Source organism: Acanthopagrus latus, chromosome 16, assembly GCF_904848185.1.
Source record: "Acanthopagrus latus isolate v.2019 chromosome 16, fAcaLat1.1, whole genome shotgun sequence".
Lineage (NCBI taxonomy): Eukaryota > Metazoa > Chordata > Actinopteri > Spariformes > Sparidae > Acanthopagrus > Acanthopagrus latus.
The window spans coordinates 9,185,522-9,210,898 of NC_051054.1; the positions used below are offsets into that span (position 1 = coordinate 9,185,522).

The window sequence follows — 25,377 nt, forward strand, 5'->3', positions numbered from 1 at the left end:
TATTCCCCATTGTTTTTTTTTTATTTCATTTTTTTTACTTTTGCACATAAATTTTCTCCAGTTAAACCTCGTCTCTTGTCTCCATTGTGTTGTGACTTATGAGCCGTGTCGAAAAACAAGGCGCGTACAATAAAACCCAAACCCTCCCTCGCACTCATTGCTCAATTAGCCAGGCCATTCATGTTCACATCGTCTTTTTTATTGCCTCACACTGCCGTGTTAATTAATAAATTGTCATCCCTCATAAATTAGGACAATTTCTGGACTCTGTGTGTGTGCGCGCGCCTAATCGGTGGCGGTATAACCGAAGCAGCATGTGTGTCAGCAATAGCCCGGCTCTGACAAAGTACCATCTATCACTCCGCTCAGCCAGGCTTCAATAATAATTGGGTTAGAATAAATGGGCCATGATTTTGGAGCAGAGAAGGAAAAAAAAATAAAAAAAGAAGAGCGATTGCGAGCCAAAACAAAGCCACAGACAATTCAATAACCAGGCCCCACCCAGAGAAGCACGTAGCAGAGCGGAGAGGCACAGCGACGCAGAGGCTGCAGACACAAAGCGGATTGATGTCTCGCCCCTGTGCAGGGCCAGTTCTGAATAAAGATATATGTGTTACTAAGGCAGGGAGGGGGCTGCGGCCCTGAGGCAGTAAGATGGAGTGACACAGCAGAACTTCTGCAGCATTTGGTCAGATAATATACGACGGAATGCAGGAAATATAACATTTTATTATGGGAAAAAGGTGGATGCTGATAAGTGGTGGCTGAATCATGAAAGACGAGGTGCATTTCATGGTGTACTGGCACTAAGTGGAGTGGTGCAAATAATAACTCTCATTATGTCACAGCAAGTAAAAAAGGAAAAAAAAAACAACTGTAGGTGATGATGAAGCCAACATGTGTCGCACTCTACCAGCTGTAGTAAAAATGATGGGCACAAAAGAGGAAACCAGGTGACGTTATCATAGAATGAGGAGGCCCCATGGATGGGTAGGTCTCCCTTTATGGTTTGATGAGCCTGAAAATTATGGGACTCGTGTTATGCCACACCAACATAATCCGAACACCAAATGAGGGCATATTTTTTGGAAGAACCATGTTCCCCTTTAGTGAACATGTTTCTGCCTTTTATTTTATTTACAAAGTGGTGTTGAGTGTTTCTTCATGGGAATTTGGAAGATAAATGCAGAGGCTCCTGTGTAGTGGCGCCAGGAATAATAACATTTGGAAATGCTAGAGGTGCGGGGGGGGAATTTATCTGTTTTCACTCTAATTTGTCACCAATTTGTGGTGCCATTTGAATTTAGAGGATTTTTTATTATCCAAGACACGTAAACTGAGGATAGCCCTTGAGGCTAATTTTAGCTAACATACTACTACTGACAAAAAGTTAAAATCTCACCCCCAATCTCTCGCTGAAGAATAGAAAACCCATGCTGACTGCATCTCCCCGCGCAACCAGACTCCTTTAACCCTCGGCTTTTGTTTCTCTCTCACTTACAAATACAACTTATTACATCAAGTTGTTGCACCATGCTAATTTCCATTTTGTTTACGTCTGCTTCCCCACGAGATCACATGAAAGGGACTACGTGTTAGCCCGGCTTCAGTCTGCAGAGCCATGAAGCCGGAGCACTCGAGTCGCAGCCCTGCTCGCTGCACAGAGCCGTGTTTGTTGTGTATCCAAGATGCTTCAACGTTGAACGTGCCATGTGTCCTAATTCCGCCAAATTCAATATTGCACTTCCTCGGGTTCCTCAGCAACAAACCTGCCAAATATGAATCCGATTAGATGAATGGTTCTGGAGATGTGCAAACAACAAACATAAAGATAAACAGACAGAGATTCCTCACTTGATAGTGGGATAATGACAGCAGTATGATGTTCACTCGTAAACATTTGCAAATACGTATATCAGAGAGGTCATGTACAATATCACATTATCTGTGATGCTATCGAAGTTATGTCCCATTTGGCATAAAAGTCTTTCATGGTGGAAGGCAGAGGCTGCAAAGGAGGGAACAACTTTTGCAATGAGGGCAGTAAATCCTCAATTTCATGTAGGAGGACAGGGAAAATGGGAGCAGGGCAGACGGGAGGAGAGAGACTTTCGACGAGGATGAAAGGGCTCAAAGTAAGACGTTAAGTGCCCCAGAGGCCTGACAGGAGACGCAGGGAGAAAGCATGTCCAGCCTGGCATCCTGTGTGTGTGTGTATGTGTTTGTGTGTCATGCCTGAAGCCATACATACGAACGTACAAACCTACTGTACATTCACACTCTCGTGACAACGTGCTTCACCCACTCATCCCCCTGTCTGCTTGTGAATGACAAGGTAGCAGTTGGTGACCGTGTGAAATCTTTGGCAGGTTCCCTCGGACACACTGGCACTTCTTCTGCACATAATTATATGTGACGCACCTACAGAAAGCGCAGTTTCTATGACTGCAGATCATTCCTCCAAAACCAAACGGGCGGATTCCACCTTCCTCCAGCGGGTTTGCATCGGGAAGGAGATTAACACCCTTCCTATTTTCTGGCTCTTTTATGCCGCGAAACCGAGTGGTGGCTCGGATACAGCGCAGCAATGTGTTGCATTGCCTAAAGTGGGGGTTTTGAAGTCACAGATAATCTGCTTTTGAGACAATGAGATAGTGTTGCTTTTCATTCGGCTCAGTTAAGCCTTGCTCCAAATGAGGAGAGGGAGATAGTGTGGATCAAACGTTTTTTTTGTGTCGAATCCCAAAATGTTACAGCTCTTTAAAGTCACAACAGCTGCAAATTCTCCATCCATTGTGCCGACTTCTTTTGGAGATGATGGAATTTAGCATTTTGGACAAAAATAATCCTCATGAAGTACTGATCTCAAAACATCAATAGAGAAAAAGAAGCCAGGCTCTTTTCCAACAGCTGGGTGCTGTATTTTAGCTTAATCTGCACATTGGTCGTCTCGGGTAAGAAAATACCAAAAGCTGAGTGTGTGAACAATAGATGAATTCACAGCAGCTGAATGAGTCGCAGTGCTATGATCCGAGTCTATGAGCGGCTATTATCAAACTACACATCTCTCTTACGATGATCACTACAATTGTTAAAGATAAAAGAGATGTCCTTGCATTGACTGTTCTGCACATACAAACATAAGTAGTAATGTGATTTCTTTCTGTCTTTCTTTTTTCTCACCCTCACATACCTGTCTAATCTCTACATAAGAGAGAGGCAGCTATACAAATTGTTGGATGCAGCTCTGCTTTTGACAAGGTGTGTTGGGGGAGGAGGTATAGATGTTATGACATGATCCAATATGTAAGTGTTTACACCACACTGAGGCCCTTAGCCTTAATGCACCAGCAACAGCCAACATCCGTCCATTTATCTGTCCATCCACTCATCTTGTTGAGGATAAACTGATTAGCTTTTGGTGGTCTTAGGTCAAATTTGCTGTTAACCTCAACAACACGTTTTTGGATATAATTCAAAAAATAATCTGCGAATTTCACACAAATATCTAATAAGATAAAATGATGAAGTCGTGCCTTTTTGATATCTAGAAGGTCAACTTCACTGTGACATCATAATGATCTACAACAGCACTTTTATTTCTCCTTATTTTTCAAGTGCAATCATAAAATATATTTCTGTCTTTAATGCTCTAACATGAGTTTTGTATTCCTTTCCCTGGGATGGAGAGTCTTGTATGCTCTACACGTTATCTGGCCCTTCCAGGGAAATCTGTGTTTAGATTGATCCATGATATTGACTTCTCGAACATATACAATGTATTGTTTTGAGTGATCGAAATGAGCCGCAGCTACAACATTTTAAATTGGATCCAAACATCCAGTTATGCTTGATCGTACAGGGTGGATGTTCCATGTTATATAACCATGTAGACCGTTGTTTTTATATTAAAATGACAAATAACCAGAATACACAGGCCATTGTGTGTGTTTGTATACCATATTAATGGTTTCACCCAGTCATAAACATCTGAACTGAACTCTTGAACCTGGAATGTAAACATAAAAAAAAACATGGGGCTACTTTGTGCGAGTTTGCAATATGTATATTTAATTCTCTCAGTGAACGTGCTTACCGATGAAAGAGAATTATTTATTAGGTCAATTTAGCCCAATCCATATCTTGCATGTTGGTAATGGACAGCTTTTTATGACTTTTATTATAATCATTAGCAGGGTTGTGATGCATGAAGCTCAGTCGAGCTGTTATTTAGATTTATGCAGAGCATAAATTCTGATCCTTTTGCTCTCCTGCCTTTATTTGTATGGTAATGTTTGAGAGAGAGGCGTGAAGCTGAATGACATTTCTGTATTACAGTGAAAATAAGCCACGCCGCGTAGAATACCAACTAGTGAATTAGGATGTGAGGGTGGAAAAGGACAAAGCAGGACACTGCAGAATGTGTCAGAACAAAGATCAAAACGAGATATCCATTGAAATTTAAGTGAGGAAAACTGCCTCAGGAAACAAACAACATTCAAAGTGATTTGTGAATGTGAAGATCTTTGGGTTTTAATGTGCTTTGCTCAATGTTGGCCCTGTACAGCAGAGGAGAGGTCGGGGGGTAAAAAGGGAAGGAAAGCTGAAAGAGGCAGAGAACACGGAGTCCTGAGCATACAAATCCATGTTTGCTAATGGAAACAGGCTGCTTCTCGGCTCCGCCACATTCAAAAGAGCCCCAGACTGTCAACTGCGCTTTAATCTTCAGCAGGTGCACAAACAGAAAATAGACGTGTGGAAGGGGGGGAAACAAAGGTTAAGTGGGAAGAAAAAAAAAATTGCTTTTACAAAATGGAAACCATAGCAACTTGCTGCAGGTATAAAGTGACTGCCTATTACACAATACAGCTCAATTGGCAACCACTCAATCACACACTCTTCCATTAACGAGCAGCCGTTTAGTTTTATCAATGCAATTCAGCAAAGCCATTTATAATAACTCTATCATTAGTCATCCTGGATTTTCATTCTTGGGTTTTTTTTTTTAATCTATGAGTCACTGGGCCAGCTCACCCATGCAACTAAGGGTCATTCTGACAAGCAAGTCCATTTTTTTATCATCTGTAAGAGTTTGAATCCTGAAATCTCTAAAAGCCCCCTGAGCTAAAAGATGCCGTTACACAATAAAAATGTTGTGACTACAACTCCTTAGACACAAATTGACATTAACAATATTTAAAGTTGCTATAATCCTTATAATTAAATTGGATTGAATGGCATTTTGGTAAAAAAAAAAAAAAAATCACAGAGAATTGTTTATAGCGTTATTTCAGCTAATTGTTCCTTTTTTCTCAGCAACTTACCTGTTTTAGCACCAGGGCATCGCCGACACTGCAGGATTTCTGGCTGCAGCTGGTGTTTGTTTTCACTCACAAAGCTTTGACAAACTGAAACTACCCTACCTGCTTAGCTCCAAGCCATTGTTCTGACAGTCCATTGTTCCGAAACCCCCAAAAGTCCCATGAAACCGAAAACTCGTTTGTATGACAGCCGTTTTACCTGAATACAAACGCCCATTGGTTCAAATGCCCTCTCTCCCTGCAGATTCTCCTGTCAGTGACTGCCAGCCCTGTCCATGGTTCTGAAAAGTCAGAGGTTGGAATTTCCTTGCTGAAACTTAACAGGTGCAAGATGCCAAAAATGAATAAAAAACCTGGCACTGACATTAAGAAAAATTACATCTCTTTGGCAAGTGTTCACAGAATTGAACCCTCGAATAGACAAATATAGTTTCTGTCAAATGGGACTTTCTTTAGACTACTGGAGTATCATAATAATGTTGCAGTCACCCTCCAAACAGTGAATATTGGACTCCAAACACAACCCGAATTCCAGTGTTGTATTGCATTTGCTGGATGTGTCGGTAAGCAGCAGTTTGCTAACATGTGATGTGTGAGTAATCAATTATTGCAGGTTGCTAATGTGCCTTTGTGAATCTTAAACATGTTGATTGGCTCCACTGGTAATTGTTTAGAACGTATATTGTATTGTTAATTGATTCAACTGCATACCACAGTATTGGACAAGGCTTGTCTGCCTGCTCTACGTCACCCGTAAGTGCCTGTAACAACATTTGTGTATCTGTGTGTACGCTCTTGCATGTTTGTGTAGCGTAGTATGTTTGCAGTCTCTGAATAGCCTCTGGCATCCCTCAGACACAGTCTGTGACGAGAGATGAGGACGGCATGATGGCCACAGCTGAGCTCCGGCACTGATGAGAAAACAAGTAATCAAAGCGACGTGAAGACTAGGAGACGCTCCAGATTTGTGATAGGAGCAAACTAACGAGGGATGGAAGGAGGGTAGTCTGTGGTGTTCACACAGAGCGGCATCGGTCGGTCTACCTCACCTCTTATGACGCTGACAGGCACGGTGTCTTACTGGACAGCTGTCAGGCTCGATGTGAGTGTGTGTTTGCCCTTCTGCAGCTCCTATGCAGAGCAAATAAGATCTCAGACGCTTCATCTTGAGTCAGCTAATGGAGTGCGAGAAAAGCAGGCCAGCCGCTCTCGCTTCCCTCCTGTAAACTGGCAGCTCGGTCACTGTATATGGCACCGTGGCCTCCTCACACACAACAACAACAACAAGCTGAGCTAGTGCGGTTTGGGAGCCTGTCATGCGAGCGTGACATGTGTTACTCGCTCTCACTCAGATGTGTCGGAGCCCTGAATGGTGCGGGAGGTGTTAAAAGCTTTTGGAATGAGCTAAGAAGCCGCACATTACTTTACGGTCTAGCAGCTTATGATGTCTATAGGTACACAACAAGAGGTGTGGCCTATGCATGTGAGGACTTCAGGCTGTCAGGTGAAAAAATCATGTTGACATTTCAGCAGATTGAATGTGTTATGCCATCGCTTATGTGATATTAACAGGAATAAAATTAGAACGCCAGCAGTGCAGGTTATTTACAGCAGCTATACAGTGTGAGTGAAGAAGTCTGGGAATAAAACAGCATTGTTTATTCTATACCTCACAAATTAAATTTAAAAGGCTTCTACATACATGCAGTGGCAGATAGAGAAAGGTTTTCTGTAGCTGGAGAGTCACAGCTCTAATCCGTATAATAGCCTTTGGCCTTTCAGCTAGACACATTAATTCCTCCTTATTTCAGGGTGCTGCAGTCAAGTAGAGAATATTCAAATTAAATGTTTTTTTTAAAAGTTGCTGCCCCTTTGCCCTGGAAAGACTGATCAAAAGTGTCTTTTTTTTTCAAAATTACTTTCCCCGTTAACAATATAAAGCAGAAGTTAAATGAATAGAAAGTATGCCACCAGCCTATCTCTCAGGCGAGCAATGGAATGACTCAGGGGGGGCTCCCATGAGTCCCTGATTGAAGACATCCATGAATCATCACTTGCGGGGCAAAGCTGAAGTTTCTGCCTGTGTGTGTGTTTGTTTTTTGTATTATATAATTCTCATCAGTCAGTCTCTCTGGAGATGGACATCAGAACATCCTGCGTCACCGGTTGTCCGTCAGCGCCGCCAAACAACTTCAGTTTTTGTCGCTCGCTCCGGCCTCCATTGTTCCCTGTCACTTGAGAGACCAAAGTGGGACATGTACACTGGGACGTCAGATGGGAGAGAGGGGAAACTGGTCGGCTGATTGGAGACATCAGTCCTCAGGGAACGCTCTCGGCCTTTTGACGAAAGAAATGACTGACAGTGAGTGTTTGCTCGCTTGGCAGGCGTGGGCACCCAGAGGTGAGTGAGTGGAGAGGGCCAGAATGGCAGAAGACGTGCCAGAACGCGGACAACAAACAAGGTCGCGCAAACTGTGTCACCATCAAAACTATACAGGGGGCAAAAGGGCTTTTGAGGTGATATTAGACACGCAATGTTTCAAAGGGTGAAAAAAAGGAAACCCAGTTGTGGATGGTGAGAAAGCAAGGAAAGGTTAAAAAGCAGAATGTTATCTACATTTCGAGTGCTTGACGAGGGTTTGATTTATCACAACTCTGATCCGACTTTTTAGTATAAAGCACTCAAAACAATAACTAAGATCAACCCACTTGCCCAAATAAAAGTTTCTGAATGAATATTGAAACTTTACACAACTTTACGTTGCGACTTTAAATGTTTCTTTAGGTTTGATTTTCAATTTTATAACATCTGTAGTTCTATAAGAACACTGTGCTTACAGTCTAGTTAGTTCAAAAACCACCTTGTTAGGTCCCCTTAAAAATATCCAGTGGTGTCACTCTTACATTGAAATATAGTCTATATAACTATGGCCCCTAGCTTGGCAACCTTGTCGTCTATCTGTTACTCCCCCATCATCTCCTCAGGACATGAAAGTCAGCTCATATACATGTAATGTGAACATGATATGACACGTATTGTGGGAATGTCAGTATGGTACGTATGACAAGTACGAACTGGAACATGTCCATAGTTTGCAGAAACATCGACTTTCAGGATTTGCCACTGGGCTGTTGAGATCTGTGGCGTAAATTGAAGTAAACTGAAAACATCCCTTTAGCTTGGAGGTGGAAAGCTAATAAAGGATTTGTGCCTCATTTGGGGTATGTCTCAATATAATCATGACTGCTCCTTTGCACAACATTTATAAACTATGTAAAACATGGCTTATATACCACAGCGCTGTTAAAGCACACAAGGCCTCCACTCTAAAATAGTAAAGATCTCTCCAGTCAAACATCTTCATCCTGGAGCCCATTTGCACCTCAGCTCTGATGAATTATGCAGCTCAGGATCATCCCAAATGTGTTTTTGGGATTTGGGTTTTTCCTCAGTAGTCTGTGTAGTAGTAAACACTGCATGATTTATCAAAGGCTGGAAAACAGCTTGTATGACTGCTGCAGGTTCCCGCAGAGCCGGGGAGCAACTTGCATGAAAGTGTTCGCCTGCTCCAAGCTAATGCCGGATGGCGTAGGCTCCGGAGCGTAAGTGAGGTCATATCTGCAAACAGGGGCGCTGTGGTGAAGTCATGTCTGGCGAGATGGAAGAGACGGCAGTCTGATAGAAGCACGCGTGCTGCATCAAGTTCCCATTTTCTATATTTCTCTATCTCTTGTTCTTTTTCTCTCGTGCTTGTCTCCTCCACTGAAGTGTCATTTTCTTTTTCTCTCCACCCCATTAACCCTTCCTTTACATCGCCGTTGTCCTGGCCTTGTTCTGATTCACAGCACCAATGATGAGGCACAGAGGTGATGTAATGCAGGTCTGCGCTCATGAATGTTTGAGTAGAAATTTCACACTCTATTTCAGTCATGTGAGTCCAGTGCGGCGCTGGGATTGACCGAGCATTTTCAATAAAGTAAGAGCATGTCTGTGCAGAGGCATGAACGCGTGCGGTCTGCTAATCCAGCGAAGGAGAAAAAAAAAATGATAGAGCGTGAAGTGACACATTTTGAGCTTTGGATGCTAATTTAAACCGTATAGCTTCTAATTACACAATAATGACCACATTTAGAAGACATTGAACATATGGAGGCAGCCATAAATCTATAGTTTGTCTTTATCGTGCATGTATGTAGTGCAGACATTTACATACATTTGCATATATCAGCTGATATAATATGTTTAGGGCTGAAATGATTTGCCAGTGGATCCGTTATCCAATATACAACAATTTAAATAATTGATTAATCTTTGGAAATGTTTAATAAACAAGAAAACATGAGTGTGAATTTGCTTCTTTTTTGTTTGTTTGTTTTACATTATTTCAAATGAACTATCGTTGGGTTTGGAATTGTTGGTTGGACTTAACAAGACATTGGAAGATGCTACTTTGGGCTCTGTGGCACATGAATGATTGATAATGGCAAAATTATTGCTAGATGCTAACCTAAATATATCAACTGAAGAAAGGGAAAGGTTAGCAGAAATAACCTGAGTATGTTTAGGAAAACGTGTGTCAGCACTGAATAAATACACTGTGTGTGTTTCTGTGTGTTTGTGAATGTTCATGTGCACCTCGGGTTTAAAAAAAAAGAGGGAAAGAAGGGCGCTCCAGTAACCCAGAGAGAGAGTGATGATAATGGCACAGTCCTTGCCAGATGTGTGACGTCTCCCGAGGGGGGAACCCTGGTGCACTGTGCCTCAGGATTAATCGTTTGAATAAAAGAAAACATAATTAAAACCTTCCCTCATGCCCATGCAATCAAACAGAGAGAGAAAGAGAGAGAGAGAGCGAGTTGGGGGGGTGAGCGACAGCTTTGATGGATAACCAATTCCAGCCCCCCCTCCATCCCGTCCTCACAACGCTCACACACGCACACACTAGCCACACACGTGCACAACATGCCTTTAGCTGAGATGACATACTGTGCATAAGCACAGAGAGCGCAATTGATGGCTCCTGTCTCTCAAATGCAGACGGTGTCGGTTTGTCCTGTGTGGCGTTACGGCAGGCCATGAGCCGGGGTGGCAGCTGAATTCTTGATTGTCACATGAATCAGCTGGGCAGCGGCATTCTGTGGGAGAGGAGGCCGGTGTTTTTGTCTCCAAGACATATAGTATCCATTTGCTGTCGGACTGTTAGAGGCCTCATTGCAGCAGGAGGCACTCAACATTGCGGTTTGATGTTTGCAGGCAATCATGGAGCATGTTTGGATTTTTTGAGTGGTTAATAATGTGCAAGAGGTTGAAGGGGAAAGGTAGTCTAGGGAGGCAAAGAGGACAATAAAGGAGCACAATCTGCGGCAACTCCACCAGGGTCTCCGTTGCTTCAGCCACGTCCAGCTCGAACAGTTTTTAAAAGGCCCTCTAAATGTTTATCACTGTATGAGCTTTGTGCTCCTAGAATTTGGACGCATTGTGAGAACAAACCATCATCGGCCAAACTTTAAAGGAGACCTGCAATGCTTTTTTCTTTCCCTTTCTTTCGGTGTTTTACATAAGTTCCTCTGCTTGTATAAAGGGTCTTTAAAAGGTAAAAAGGTAAAGAAAACACTGCTCCTGATGTGCCTGAAACAGCTTGTCAGTAATCTCACCTTTAATTCCATGACTTTGTGATATTGGACTACATCGCCATGTCACACATTGGCATAATTTAATGCCTAGCTGCTAGTATGGCACCTTAGAGTTGGTGTAGCACAGCTGCTCTGTTGTTGTTGTTAGCAGTGCTTGCTCAGGCTTGTGCGAACTGACCAATCAGAGCAGGCTGGATATTCAGGAGGGAGGGGCCTTAAAGAGACAGGAGTTAGACAGAGTGTTTCAGACAGAGGGGACAGTATTTTTTGTATTAAAGCATGTAATCCTAGTCTAGTAGTAACCTCTAAAAAGCTATGTACTTGAAAAAAAATTCTCAGACTGATCTTTGACATGAGACTCTCTATATTTGCTATTAGTTATTTTGATATACATCCCTACCCCCTATATACCCACCCAAATAGTGTATATGTTTCGTATTTTCAACAAACCCATTAAAAAAACCGAAGCAGCAGTGGATGTAACCTGCTAACAAGTGTCGGCTGTGTGGCCAAACCCAGGTGCAGCTTATTCCTCTGTGCCTTAGACCTCCACTGTTGGCCAAATACTATTAAAAACACATTAATGAGCTGCACTGCTACTCGGAGCGATGTTCCTTCATTACTATGAACATGGGAACTGTGGTTTATTTTTAGGTCAATCCTCCACACACACTGTGGCTGAAAATAGTCCCCAAGAAATACAGGTTTTACTCCATTTTGCTATAAATTACAGTGTCCCAGTAGAAATTATTCTGCCTTTTCAAAGATTAAAGAAGGCTTTATAGTCGTGACCTCTTTTTAAACATTTACATTTTCGGTGGGAACAAATAGAACATATTGTTTGTTTTGGTCTTTTCATGTGATTTGTTGACAATAGCATAAGTATAGATTGTGTCTTTTAACTGACTGCTGCTAATATAGTCACAAAAAATATAATTTTTAAGAAATACTTGAAATTTGAAAGCAACTTTTTAGGTGCTTCAGTGTTGAAAAATAGATAGGAAGAAGCTCTTTGTTCATGCAATTAATAGTGTGATGTGTGTGTTTGCACTGATAATTCTCACCCAAGTGGAACAGATTACTGTATAAAATAATATTTAATATGCATGGTTTTACTTCATATGCCTTCTGGCTGTTTTAAAAAGCTTCCTCTGCAATCTCAGCAAGGACTTGGCAAGCTACAAACCAGAACTTAATATTCATGAGGCGATTCTATAGCCTTGTACATCAACGTGGGGAGTACACAGCGTTCTGTGCATGATGGCTGGGCACAGTTTTTATCATGTGGGTCTGTATTTGTGTGTGTGTGCGTGTGTGTGTGTGTGTGTGTGTGTGTGTGTGAGGGGAGAGAGGGCACTGCTTTGTTCAAACCACGGCTCGCACATGAGCAGAGCTTCTGCACAGAGGACCTTCCCATTCTGCAGCGTGTGATGCTGCAGGGGAGGACTGTGGGGGACAGCTGCTCGCTCAGGTCATGTGAACCCAAATCTCTGTTTGGAGGGAGACCAGCTTGTCTCCAGTTGTGCCTCCTAAGGCAATGGGAGAGCTCTCAGACTAGCCTGAGCCTGAGCAGCTTGCACTGGAAAGGCACGGCACCAAAAGCGCCCTTTTATCATGCCAGTGGAAAGAAAATCAAGGAAATAATAGAAAGAGAGACAGTTCAATACAACTGGGGATGGATTTTAAACCAGTTTCCATCTTTGGATACCTGACAGCTAAACAGAAAATAATCAAAATATGATGCTTTTTTTTTTAAGGCTGCCATGGCGACTAGTGCTTTCGGACTGCCCAAAGCTATTGTGCTGTCGTATTTAAAAATGTAGTACCATCATTGAAATAAACCCATTAGCACATAAGGTATCTTAATGACTAACATGTTACTCATCATGGTCTAATTCACATACAAATGCATGATAAAAAATGCACATCCATACTGATAAATGATAAATGAAGTCAGCATTAGCTCATGTGATCACTTAGTGCTTCATAGATCATCGTTTTCATGATTGAATCACAGTTTAAATCAGATTAAATATAAACCAATTAAATTGCCAAAATGCCTCTCAGACTGGTGCGCTTGATTCACATCCACAAATTCAAAATCAATTGAACATTTTACTCTGTTGCTACACGTCCCAAACACTCCACACAATCCGCCTTGTAAACCATGTGTTGTCTGTTCTTTTTACCCCAACATACATTCCATAACAGATGTTTATTTCATATGTAATGACCTGGGATTTACAATAAAAACAGACAAACCTCTTTATTTGGAGATTGTGTTTCCTGATGTAAGAGGACACCGATCACTGCAGGTTGTAGTAAACACAGTCCCTTTTGAGGGGAGGATAATCAGATCAAGTTTCCTGAGATCAAAAGACAAGAGAAAAGGGAGACAACAGCACAGATGAGCTCTTGATTATGGACTGCATTAACCTAGAAAAATATGTGCATCACAAAAAGGTATCTTATTGGCAGGAAGACTTATTTTTTTAAATTGTAGGCCACTTACAGTATTCAAACACTAATAAGAACACAATTATGAGCTATTTATCCAACTGCGAGCCAAATGGCTTGATTTGTTTACTGGGGAAAGTACCGCTGGCGAAACAACAAGTGCACGTGTGGAAATGGAACCTGGCTAGGCAGTCAAGGGAGTCGTTTTTATAGCTTTGTTTGGTCAGATGCCCAAGGTGGGAAACATTGCACTTGTCATGAGCAAATCAGTGCCCTCAAGACTCTTTGTAACACTTGACTAACCTGTGCGAAGCTGCCATTTTTCATGATAACAGCTTTCTCGGCGGAAGAAAATAAGGGTTCCAATGGCTAAATGGCTTGTAAAGACAGACATTGTTTGCAGTGTGAGACCGTAAATCAGCTGAAGTCGGGAGAAGCAGACCTTCAGCAGGTAGAGCCCATCTGTTTGCTGCTGGTGTATTGATCCCAGAATACCATTAAGCCATTTCTTTACTGATTCCACTGCATCAGCACCCTGAAGATACAGCACCTTCCTCTGCCCTCAGTGGCCTCATTGCAGGTCCACACTGGTCCTGCCACCTCTGTAATGATTTTTTGATGCGCCTCTCCATTGATGGAACGTAACTTCATACATTTACTCATGTACTGTACGTGAGTAAAATGTTGAGGTACTTTTACTTTACTACTACTTTATTCTTCTACTTCACTACATTTCAAAAGGAAATATTTTTCTCCACTTCATTATTACTAGCATTACTATACATAATACTTTTCAACTGTAGCTCATCTACTCTATTGATTCTTGCAGCATCAGAATTCAGCTTATTATTATTATTATTATTATTATTATTACATGAAACCGTGGTGGTGTTACCTTTTGGCTGCAAAGACGAGCTGGCACGAGATAGCAGAGAATCATTAGCACTGTCAACAGTTTGCGCGCGCCAAACACCGGCTGCTATGATCCGGTCCAAGTCACAAATTTACACCATTAATGACACTCCGATTACAATTGATCTCTCCTGATCAACTGGAATTTCACGCGCACATTTCAAGTGGCTTATACAGCTAAGACATCTTCTGGCACGCAGAGATGGGCTTCTGGTGTGTGGGGAAAGGTGGGTGTGCATGTGAGACTGGACGGGTTGGAGGGAGGGTCTAAGACAAGATTTCTCAGTCTAATTAACGCCTCAGCAACTACAACGCCAGCATACGTTGCTACATAAATTTCCCAGCAGCCCTGCAGAAGGGAGCGGCTCAGCATGTGTTCTTGGAGGCCTATGGGAAATATGGGTAGTGTGTGTGTGAGTGTGTTGAGTATGTGTGCCCCAGCATAGGTCATCTTGGATGAACGCTGCATTCAAACTCACTAGCAGTAGAATTTGTGGTCCGCGGTCGCCGGGCAGCTTGGGGTTGGTTCAGCCATCTGCATCGTATCGCCAAGATGCACAAGGATCAGAGATTTCAATTAAAAGTTTTCCATCAAGCAGACAGATTGCTGGTACCCCTGTGAGTTTTGATATCGCATATATGACGGGTTTTGCTTTCAAGTCATCTTTCAGCTGTCTCGAGAGCTCACGCACACAGGCAGTATAAGATGAAAAGGCATGTTTAAACACACAACCCCTCCTCATGCTATGGAGTGATATTGCTGTTCTGAAAGGAGAGTGTGATGTGGTTCTCATGTTTTACAGGAGGATACACAGTTTATTGTAAGATGTTACAATAACTGGCTGAGCGCTCCCAAATAGCCTTTCAACAAAATAGTTTCGCTCTTTGAGATCGTCTGGTCGAACACGGGAGGATTCCCAGAAGTGTGCATTTAAAAAGGTGTAATTTCACTCTCCACTGCAGACCAGAAAAACCCTGTACAGTCCTGAAATGAATACTTCTCTGGAACAAAAACACAGGTGAGCTAACGGATAACAATTTGGTTGTGAGTAAGAGTTCACAGTTTTAGCTGATTAGCTGACAGTATTGGTTTACTAAATGTTTAGAGAAGAGGTGAGGCCTGAGTGCATCCCTGCAAGAAGTTTCTAATAATGTTGCATCTCCTGTGTAAATTAGACAAGCAAAACACTGTTATAAACACTGTTTGATATAAAGCATACCAACAGCACCACACAGCAGGTCATCGAATCATTCAAAAGAATTGGTAACGTGCAAGCCAAACTACACACCTTAACGAATACTTGCTTGGTACGTGATAAAGGAGGCTTATGCAAATCGTAAAAACAAACTCAACAAGCAGAAGCCAGTCAGTAGAGTAACTCGGTCTGTCTCCTTCCCATCCAACAAATATTGACTGTAATGGCTGTTTTGCTCTTAAGGAAAAATGATATGGTAAAATGATAAACCGTTATTTATGGTAAATCCAGCCTATTCTGACGTGTGATTACTGTTTTGCAGTGAATAGGTTCAAGTTGCAGGACTCAATTTTTATTTCATTTTTAGCTCATTTTTCAAAAGACATTTGCTGTAACCACAAACCTGTAGCCATATTTACCTTGAATCCTCCACCTATTCTGTCCCTAAGCTTTGGCTCAAGATCCGAATAGCACTTCATCTAAATAGTGCTGCATTGATAAGAACGGAGAAGGAAAAAAAGTGGAAGCTGAGATGTAAAGTGTGATCTCATACCTTTTTCTTTGGGGCTCGCTCGGTGAAACGACGACCACGTGATTCGCGGCAAAGTGGCATCGCGTCAGAACGGGAGTGGGGGGATGGGTGAAGGAGTAGCAGAGGTAGGAAGGGCGAGAACAGAAGCAACACCGAGGAAGGGAGTGAGAGAGGGGAGGCGGGAAAATGAGGAAGGGAAGCGAGAAAGGGGAGGCGGGAAAATGAGGAAGGGAAGCGAGAAACAGAGATTTGCTCAGGAAAATCGGAGAATAAAGCAGACAGCGCTGAGGCTGGTTCACACAGAGTCCAAAGGTAAAACCACAGTGAGGTAGACTAGATGACGAACAAATCAAGCAGCTGTGGCGGAGTCAGCGAGTCCTACCCACTCTGTGTAATCTTACACTTCCCCTGGGATTAAGCCACCGAATTCACCGTCAAAGCGAGTGATATTTGTGTGACTTCTTTTGTTCCTCCTCCTCTTTGTTTGCGTTTCATTAGGACTTGTTACAGCGGCATCACAGCTGCAAACGCAGACAAGTTAAAAGGTAGTCCCTTTTATTTCCGCAGCCACAAATCGTACAAGTCGAGTATTATCTTCCATCCCCCTGTGCGCCCCGTAATACACAGCAGTGATTCATATTCTTTCTCGGTGTATGATTGCATTCCGGCGTGGGGAGCTGTAAATTAATATCTCCATACCTCTGAATCTGTGTCTCTTCCATCTTTTCCGAAAGCTATTCTCTGCCTCCTATATCAGTGCGAGGTCCAATTGGCCCTGGCGAAACACTACTGTGTCCGATTAAGACCTGCCAGCCTCTGATTTTTATTGGCTGCGTAATGGTGCAGAACCCAAACATTTATCAGGGTCGATGGGGCCAGCGTGTCGTACGAGACTATTAGAGAATGCAGAGGAGGCGAGTGGGCATGGAAAGTTAGAACAAGCAGTAGGTGTCAGAATGAACTGTCACCACCGGAGAGACGTTAAAGATGTCAGAGGCAGGAAATTGTTTGTTTTCTGCTGCAGTGGGGGGCGGGGGGCCGGGGGGGTGTGCTTTGCATTAGTGACAAACGACTTTACCAGACAAAGTTGGTGCACTATGGCAAAGAGAGTCGCGAATGCTCGAGCCTTGTAACAGGAAAATGCTGAATGCAGAGGAAATAATTAGTAAAAATGCAAACGGGGGGAAGTTACCGGGCCGCTTTCTCGAAGTTCTAACCTCACCCTAACTAACTCTATCCTAAACTGACCTACCTGGCTAAAAATCATCACATCAGGTTTTTTGTTATTTTTTTTGGGTTAGGGTGCATTATGTCCTCGCCCAGGTGCTAGCTGTCCCACTGTGATCCTCTGGTTGACAAATCTGTGTATAATCCCCTAATGTTCTTAATCCAGGGGTCACATTAAAAAATGGATGAGAAATTAATCTGCTGTCAGGTCTGTCAGGTATATTTTTTTCAGTGCCAGTGCTTATTTTCAACCAAATCCGCCTGCATGGGCTCAACCACCAACCAAACCAGCCAGCCAAATCCCTCCACTCAGACTGAAATGTTCCCCCCTCGTCCTCTTTGTCCTTGTACTGTGGAAGATTTCATTAAAATGGGGAAGTTTCAGGACAAAACGCCCAAAGCGCAGATCGTATCACGGAAGTTTGGTGTTCAGCTTGTCTGAACCGCTGTGCAGCAAGAGCAGAGAGGAGGCAGAGGCACTATTGTGGCTGGAGACAGAGAAAACTACTTTACAGCCAGAAACCAAGCGGATGCTTCTGCTCCCCTGGCAGACGGAAAGTTAGAAACTTGGTCACACTCGTGCAAAATGCGTTACCGCCACCTCCCACACATGGATGCGAACATCAAGTGTGTTTTGTTTCAGTGTCTGCCATATCTGCCTATGCCATGCTATGCCGTGCATATGTGCTGCAGTAACCAGGCTAATTTCATTGCTTCTGGCTGAGTGGATCAAAAAGACCCACATTCACTGTTTCTCTTGTGTTGTGCTCTCCCCCTTTCATGCAGTAATCTGCGCAAAAGGCAGAATTAAAGGAGCGCTCCCCCGGAGCCAGCCTTCTCTTTTCAGATTGGTGAAAGAGGGGAAATTGGGAGGACATGCTTGTTTTGGGTCAGCGGGATTGCAGGATTCACTCTCAGGTGAAAGTCCCAGTATAATCTGTTTCTGAAAGGCCACACGGAGCAGAAGCTGCTACAAGAAAAAGACGGTGTTGTGTAGGTTTCTCCATTTCCATTTGTTGTTACATACTATTGGTGTGTTCAATTTGAATATAATATCAGAAGACCAGAAGTTACAAATGTCAAATACACAGAATGACACCAGACGATCTGAGGGGTTTACATTTTCCTGAGCTGTCTTGTGATTGATTTGATGGTATTCTGGAACCTGTTCAACTGTCCTCGTCTAACACTTTATTCCAGGGGGAGTTGTCAGCATGATGTAAGGCGGCTGCCATGATTGTTAATAAAGGTGTCAGCGCTCCAACTCCATCACTCATGTCTGCCGGTCCGGCCTTGTCCCTCAAATAAAAACACATCCTGGTCATGGCACTCCACATCTGCAAACCCAAAAGGCAAAGTTCTTTGTCCTTCTCAAGAGGGACCAACCACAAAACAAAGAGTTATACTTATTAAATCTTTATTAGATGTCCTTCCTCCTTTGGACAGACTCAGGCCTGGAGCTACTCTGTGACTAAATATATAATGCCGTACTTGCTACCGTAAATCTTACTCAATATTTGATACAACATCTAAATGATTAATGTTTAAGGCAAAATGTTTTTGACTAACAAACAGATGCACGTGTAATACTGCACTATCGTCATCTTGTTTCAACCCAGCGCTCTTAAAAATGAGGCATCATTTAATTTTGGACACGGAGATGATTACAATGAAATGTGCGATTGTTTTTTGTTTTGTTTTTTTGATAGATTTCATCACCCTCCCATTCAGCGTAGACATTAACTGTGCCAAACAATGAAATTACTGTAAGATCAGACAAAATCTTGTCAAATTGTGACCTAAGGTATTACAGATTGTGGTAATATGACATAAAAATGCGTAGGATTGGAGCTTGAGTGATATGTCATTGGGGCTGTTTTTACCGGCCGATATTTGCCTATCACAGACATATCAGTATCTTTTTGCCAATATGAAAGCTTGATTTTTAGCGGTTAACACGCAGAAAAAGATGCTGCAAGTAATAGTTTTTATTTGTAATAAACTTCCCAGTGACGTTTGTCTGGCCACTGGTGTCATTTTAAACAGTAATGTTTATCATTAAACTGTGAAATATCCTGCCTCTGTTAAACATCCTTGTCATGTGTGTTTCATAACCGCATTGGAAGGATCTTTGCAGAAAATATATGGCTATTGGAAATTCTTTTTATATCAGTATTGACATCAGCCCCAGAAATGTATTATCGGTTGAGCTCTTGCAGGAACCACTGTGTACACAATTATATTGCTGCAATTTTAGCTGTTATTGCTACTTTCAAGCTGCACCTGTCAGATTTTGACTCTTTGAATAATGTTCTTCAGATGATACTGGTGACTCTAACATTTTATCCAGCAGCCATAAACAGCTTTGTTTCTTTACTAAACTGGAACAGCCTGCCTGCTGACCCAAGAATATTATATCACATTACTGTATACTCATTTAAAAACACACTCCCTAACCTTTTCTTCTTAGTGCCTTTATGTAAATACTGAATATTTATGCTTTATGTTGGGATACACATGCATGAAAAATGAATATACACTGAAATTCTTTCAGCTGCAGAAGAAAGAAGTCTAGGAGTGGGTGCACTTTTCTGTAAGGGTGGACATTTTCAAATTAAGATGATCTGCTGCCTGTAAATCACACACCCCTACAAATTAATGTGTGCTGCAGTTTTAATAAGACTTTCCTTTAATGACGGTGGACAGGTGTGATGAGGTAGCCCACACTGCTGTTTGTGTATGAGCTATGCACCTTCCACTCCTACAGTCTGCATCCCGGGAGAAGACCTCTCTGTTAATACCGGGGTGTCTCTCCTTCGTTGACTCATTACAGGGGTATACGTGTCTCGAAAAGTGTCTGCCTTCATCCTGGGCACCTGCAATCACATGAAATTGAAGGTGTTCCTGCAGTCTTTTGTCTCGTAGTCTTAAAATAGCTTGCGTGCAGCCTTGATGAGCTCCTCTGCAGTTGTCAGGATGGGCAGGGCCAGCAGATAAATGCCTTAGAACGACTTGGTCTCTATGTAAAGTACGTTTGCATCTCTCATGTAAATCTGACAATCTCTGTGCACATTTTACATATCATCCGCTAGCCAAATGCCCTTCCTGTGGCCGTTAACCTGGCGGTCGTGACTGCAAAAATTGCAGATGCACAGGTACAGTGTGATCTCTGCTGAGCTCTGCAATACTCACATGATGTAAATGCACGGCAGCATGCGTAATTGCATTGGAACATACCCCAATAATTTTGCCCTTTTTTGCCTGAGTTTGAAATTAGGTTGAATCTTGCAGAAAAAAATGAATCAAACAATTCTAACAATTGCTTTTAAGCGCTGTACTGTAGATGTACACTACCAGTTGGTTTTCAATTTTTCTTCATTCCTGTGATGTTTTGAATGTTCTGTAGAACGACACTTAGGCATTTAAACGCCTACGAACATGTGCAACAGAAAAAGAAAAGAGGGGGAGATGAAGATGCTCACAGGCGCGCGCTGCACTGCATCAGAGCAAAGTTGACAAACGGCTCTTGTTTCTCTCGTTCTTTTCTTTTTTTCAAGTTCATGACTGAAAAAAAATCTCAGGGTCCCTGCTGAGTTGGGAGACGAATGTGCCGGTGCCGCAGCCGCTCTTTCGAACCCCCCTCCCCACCCCCAGCTTTTGCAGAGTCATCCTGGCAGTGGGGGAGACCGGCCCCCTTTTCCCAGATCTACCTGCGACGGTCAGCTGCAAATATCTCACCTCATCTCTCTGAGCGTTTATTTCTGTCTCACTCCCTTCCTCTCTCGTGTTGGCATCTTCCTGACCACTTTCTCCCTTTCCCTCCCCTCCCCATCTTTTGTTTTTCAGTTTGACCTTCACGAAGAGCGCACAACCTTCCTGTCAGCTCTGGCTGCTTTTCTCCCAGAGAAGAAGGGATGAGTAAGGGCAGCTCCCTCGGTATTCAGGATCATTACGGGCTTCTTTGGGGTTTTTTTTGTCATTCCTGCAGAGTATGAGGAAAGTCAGAAAACTAAGTTCACAGAGAGGCACTGCACCATAAGGGGCTGAGGGCAGATTCAAAGCGTGCCATACAGACTAAAGTTCTCCCTCAGGCTACGCTGTTATGGAGCATAAGTATTGATGTGTCTCATGGAAGCAGCGTTGCAGAGTGATGAGATCCTGCACAAGGTGTGTCCTGCAGTGCTTTCTTTTCTTTCTGTTTTTTTCTCCTCCTTCTAGAGAGTGGGTGTGGCTAACATCTTCACTGCACCAAGGCAAAAACTTCACCCCCCCCCTCGGAAATATATATGAATATATCTGCTGTGCGATGGGTCAGTCACAAGCTGGAGCAAGCCGACACAAAAGTACTGCACCCCACACGTTTATTCTGGTGTACATGAATCCCACTTTTATTTTCCACAGAAAACAAAAGATTCTTTGCTTTTTTAATTTATTTTCCAGTCTGTTTCGGTTACATTTAAAACCAATCCTAATGACAAAAAAACTGTAGCACCAGAGCAGATTTCATATTGCCCATTCTTTGATAAAAATCTCAAATTTGTGCTATGTTTCCAGTTTTTTTTTTTCTTCAACAGCTTTGATTGGGGAGAAACATTTACTTCTTTGTATATAAAAAAAGTAGCATTTCTTTTTTTTTTCTCCAGTCATTTGTTTTGCAAAATAAAACATAGAGAACTGTATATCATTTATATTGTTTTTTTTTCTTCATTTTAAATCACAACAAATACATTTAAAGCAAATAAAAAAAAAAGAATTGGGCGGCATTTAGCATAATCCAAGCAGGGAATCAGCTTTCATGATGGTTATTATATATTTATATATTTATATGTATACATATATATTATGTTTATATACAAGTATGGCACTTGATTACACGAGAAAAAAAAGCAAGAAGAAGAAAGAAACACTTCACAAATAAAAGCAGTGGGCGCTTTGGTGTGTCAATAAAATTAAGGAAGTCACAGACGTTAGCGTTTGCAGCAAAAATGTTCACCAGATACTGTTTTGCAAGTCAGCTATAAAGCAATGGAATGGTTACATATGTTTAAGGTCAGTGGTGCAACACAGGCAACAAAAAAAAAAGAAAAACATGAATGATGTGTTTTCAACTCTGTAAGGGTTTGTATCTATGCATATATAAATCTGGATGATGATAGATTTTGTTTTCCTTTAACCACTGTGTGTATGGTGCCATTTAATACGGTTGGTGCCAAAAAATAATGATAATGATAAAAATAGATGGAGAGAACAAAAAGACATGTCTTCAAAACACCCTCAGGTCAGTAGCACGTTTTGGATAAGGTCAGGCCCTCAAGTGTTCACCTCTTAGTGCAAATTTTTGCATTTACTCTCTCTTTCTCTCTCTCTCTCTATCTCTCTCTCCCTCTCTCTTTCTCTTCAAGTAGCAACAGAGCAGCCCACAAAGGGAGTAAATATGTGAACACGTTAGCACGGTCTCCATTTTTACGCATCTTACATGTTGAGTATAAACGTTACTAAAAAGTTGCATCAGTGCAATTAATAAATAAGTAAACAAACGTGTTGATCCCACGCTTGCCGATGGGAGTCCCCCCCCTCCTCCCCCCTTAAAAGACCCAACAAATCAAAAAAAATCTGCCCACTCTTTGAAAGTCATGACACGATATTTAGGCGTGCGGAGCTGTCCATCATGTCCATCATGTTTATAATTTTCTTTCTTTTTTTGTTTTTTCTTACACATTTTCCTCTTCCTCTTCCTCCTCCTCCTCCTCCTTCCCCCTAACTACACGTACGCAGAGTCACTGGACTGAGTGCGGCCGAAATTGGGCACACTCATCCTCGGCAAGTCCTTGTTTCGGATCTCGTAAATGGACTTCCGGCGAGCCTGCACGCCTCGCACGGCCGTCTTGATTTTCCGCCACCCCAGGTGATTGAGTTCCGCCAGGTTCAGCACCACGCAGAACCCGCTGACCGCGAACATGAACACCAGGAACACGGTCTTCTCCGTGGGTCTGGAGACGTAGCACTCGACGTCTTTGATGCAGGGGTAGCGGTCGCACTCGTACACCGACGGGACGTTGAATCCGTACAAGAAATACTGGCCCACCAAAAAGCCTATTTCCAGCGCGTTCCTGAACACCACCTGGATGATGTAAAACCGGGAGATGCCCTCCTGCCGCCTCATTTTGGACTTTGTAGTTCTCATGGCCGAATTGGGGATCTCTTTGACCTCCAAGCAGTCCGGCTCGGCTTCTTTGGTGGAGTTCTCCGTGTTCTGGAGTACTCCGTTAACAATGGTGTTCTTGATCTTTTTGCTCTCGTCGCGCTTCAGCGAGTCTTGGTCCTTGTCGAGCGTCAGATAGACCGTCGAGTAGCGCCGCTCCTTCTGCTTGGCCGACTGGTGCACCGAGTACGTGATGAAACAAAGGCTCGGCGTGCACACCATGATGATCTGAAAAACCCAATACCTAATGTGTGAAATGGGGAATGCCTTGTCGTAGCATGCCTGGTTGCAGCCCGGCTGCAAGGTGTTACAAACAAACATGGTCTGCTCGTCATCATAGACAGTCTCTCCAACTATTGCTACGATTAGAATCCGGAAGATGACCACCACTGTTAGTAGGATCCTAAAAAGCAAGCAAACAAACAAACAAATGTGAAAATAAGTGTGAGGTTACGTGTGTGTGTGTGTGAGTGTATGTGTGTGTGTGTGTGTGTGTGTGTGTGAGATTTTGCTGAGCCAATTTTTTTTCTTTCTTTTTTCTTTTTTTTTTTTTGCTTGATGGTGCTGAATTTAGGGAGCTGTCCAGTGCTGAAACAGGGACAAGCTCTTCGGAAAACAATGCTCCCTGTGTCTGTGCGGTCGGTGGGTTTTTTTCTGATTGAATGGGCTGAAATGGACAATGGAAAGCAATCGGCGTTGCCTTTTGACTGTTACCTGTGTTGAGCTTTGTTAGTGGAAAATGATAACGCCGACTCCCTCCTCACACACGCGCGCACACACACACACACACACACACACACACACACACACACACACACACACACCACTCAAACTCACCCAACAAACATCAAATGAATAAGTGGATGGATGAACACATGAAATGACAGGTGAATTTTTCTTTCTTTTTTGTGTGTGTGGGGTTTAAGGCTGTTCGCAGCACCATCCCAGGTTCTGAGAAAAAGACAGCTGCTTTTTTACTTAAGCTGCCTCCTTTTAGAAGAGGAGTGTGAGGAGAGAAAAAAAAGAAGGAAAAACTGTGCTACAACACAGAAAAAATCCACAACACAGACACGGAGGACTGGGCACCATGCTACAGAAGATCCTTGAGGCACAAGACAGAAACGGGGGACTGGGAACCATGCTAAAGACGATCCTGGAGGCTGCTGCGATTCTTCTGTTGTTCCTGATTTTTTTTTTTCCTTACCTTCCTATCATAGTAGAGTGCTGCTGGACAGCAGCCTCCAGGAGCCTCTCTAGTATAGTCCATTCCCCCATTTCTGAGCATCCGGAGAAGACTAGAGCACAACGGCACTCTTTTCAAATCCCTCCAAAAAAAAAGCGCGTTATTTCCCGTGCTTCCTCTCTCTGACTCTCGGTGTTGTCAGCCTCCAAAGCGTCCGAGTTTAGCTAAAAAATGCATCCGTCACGGGATGCTGCCGCCGTCCCCGTCTCTCTCCGTCTCTCTGCGCGCTATCTGGTTGGTTATGTGCTGAGCGCGCAGCGCCAGTGAGCGTCCTGCTGTGTGTGCCGAGCGCTCCCACGACGTTGCCACACTTTTCCTTGTCATGGGAGTCTGAAGGGCTGATTACTATAAGCCCTCCTATTTTCGATCTTCAGATCAGGTTGATGGGCTGCGCGCTGCGTCTGGATGGAGGGAGGTTGGATTTAATGTCTTGCCAGCGTTAATCCGCCTTTAAGTAGTCTCCCCCCTCCCATGCGTCACGTACGCGCAGACAGGTTGGTGGAGCGCGGCCAGGAGTGCCAGGGCTTCTGATTTCCAATATTTCAGATTTGTTTATAGCGTGCGCCGTTCAGTGGACACCGGACGGTCGTGTCCGGAGTGTTTTAGCCTTTCATGCGCTGACTTTATACATTTTTGCATGGGTGGCTCTACGT

The 25,377-nt window shown here is 43.0% G+C and overlaps 2 protein-coding genes across 5 annotated transcripts in view; one reads left to right on the plus strand and one right to left on the minus strand.

Moving 5' to 3' along the window:
- Positions 1 to 22,361, plus strand: part of stxbp6 (syntaxin binding protein 6 (amisyn)) — a 150,848-nt gene extending 128,487 nt beyond the window's left edge. Inside the window, exons 7-9 of one of the 4 annotated variants that reach the window (XR_005070190.1) lie at positions 20,837 to 20,997; positions 21,126 to 21,197; positions 21,498 to 22,361. Coding sequence is in view for 2 of the 4 variants with exons in the window: in XM_037071243.1 (XP_036927138.1) it covers positions 21,126 to 21,197 (72 nt within the window). In the remaining 2 variants the exon portion in view is untranslated. Of the gene's footprint in view, positions 1 to 20,836; positions 20,998 to 21,125 lie in introns of all 4 variants that reach the window. The other 3 variants (XR_005070189.1, XM_037071243.1, XM_037071250.1) reach the window with 3 other exon arrangements.
- A 138-nt stretch (positions 22,362 to 22,499) lies between these two features.
- On the minus strand, positions 22,500 to 25,180 carry LOC119004386 (gap junction delta-2 protein). The gene is made up of 2 exons (XM_037071242.1): positions 24,686 to 25,180; positions 22,500 to 23,884 (listed from the first exon to the last, which is right to left on the minus strand). Exons 1-2 carry the CDS (start codon positions 24,754 to 24,756, stop codon positions 23,041 to 23,043), a joined length of 915 nt encoding a protein of 304 aa, XP_036927137.1. The 5' UTR covers positions 24,757 to 25,180; the 3' UTR covers positions 22,500 to 23,040.
- Between the last annotated feature and the right edge of the window lie 197 nt (positions 25,181 to 25,377).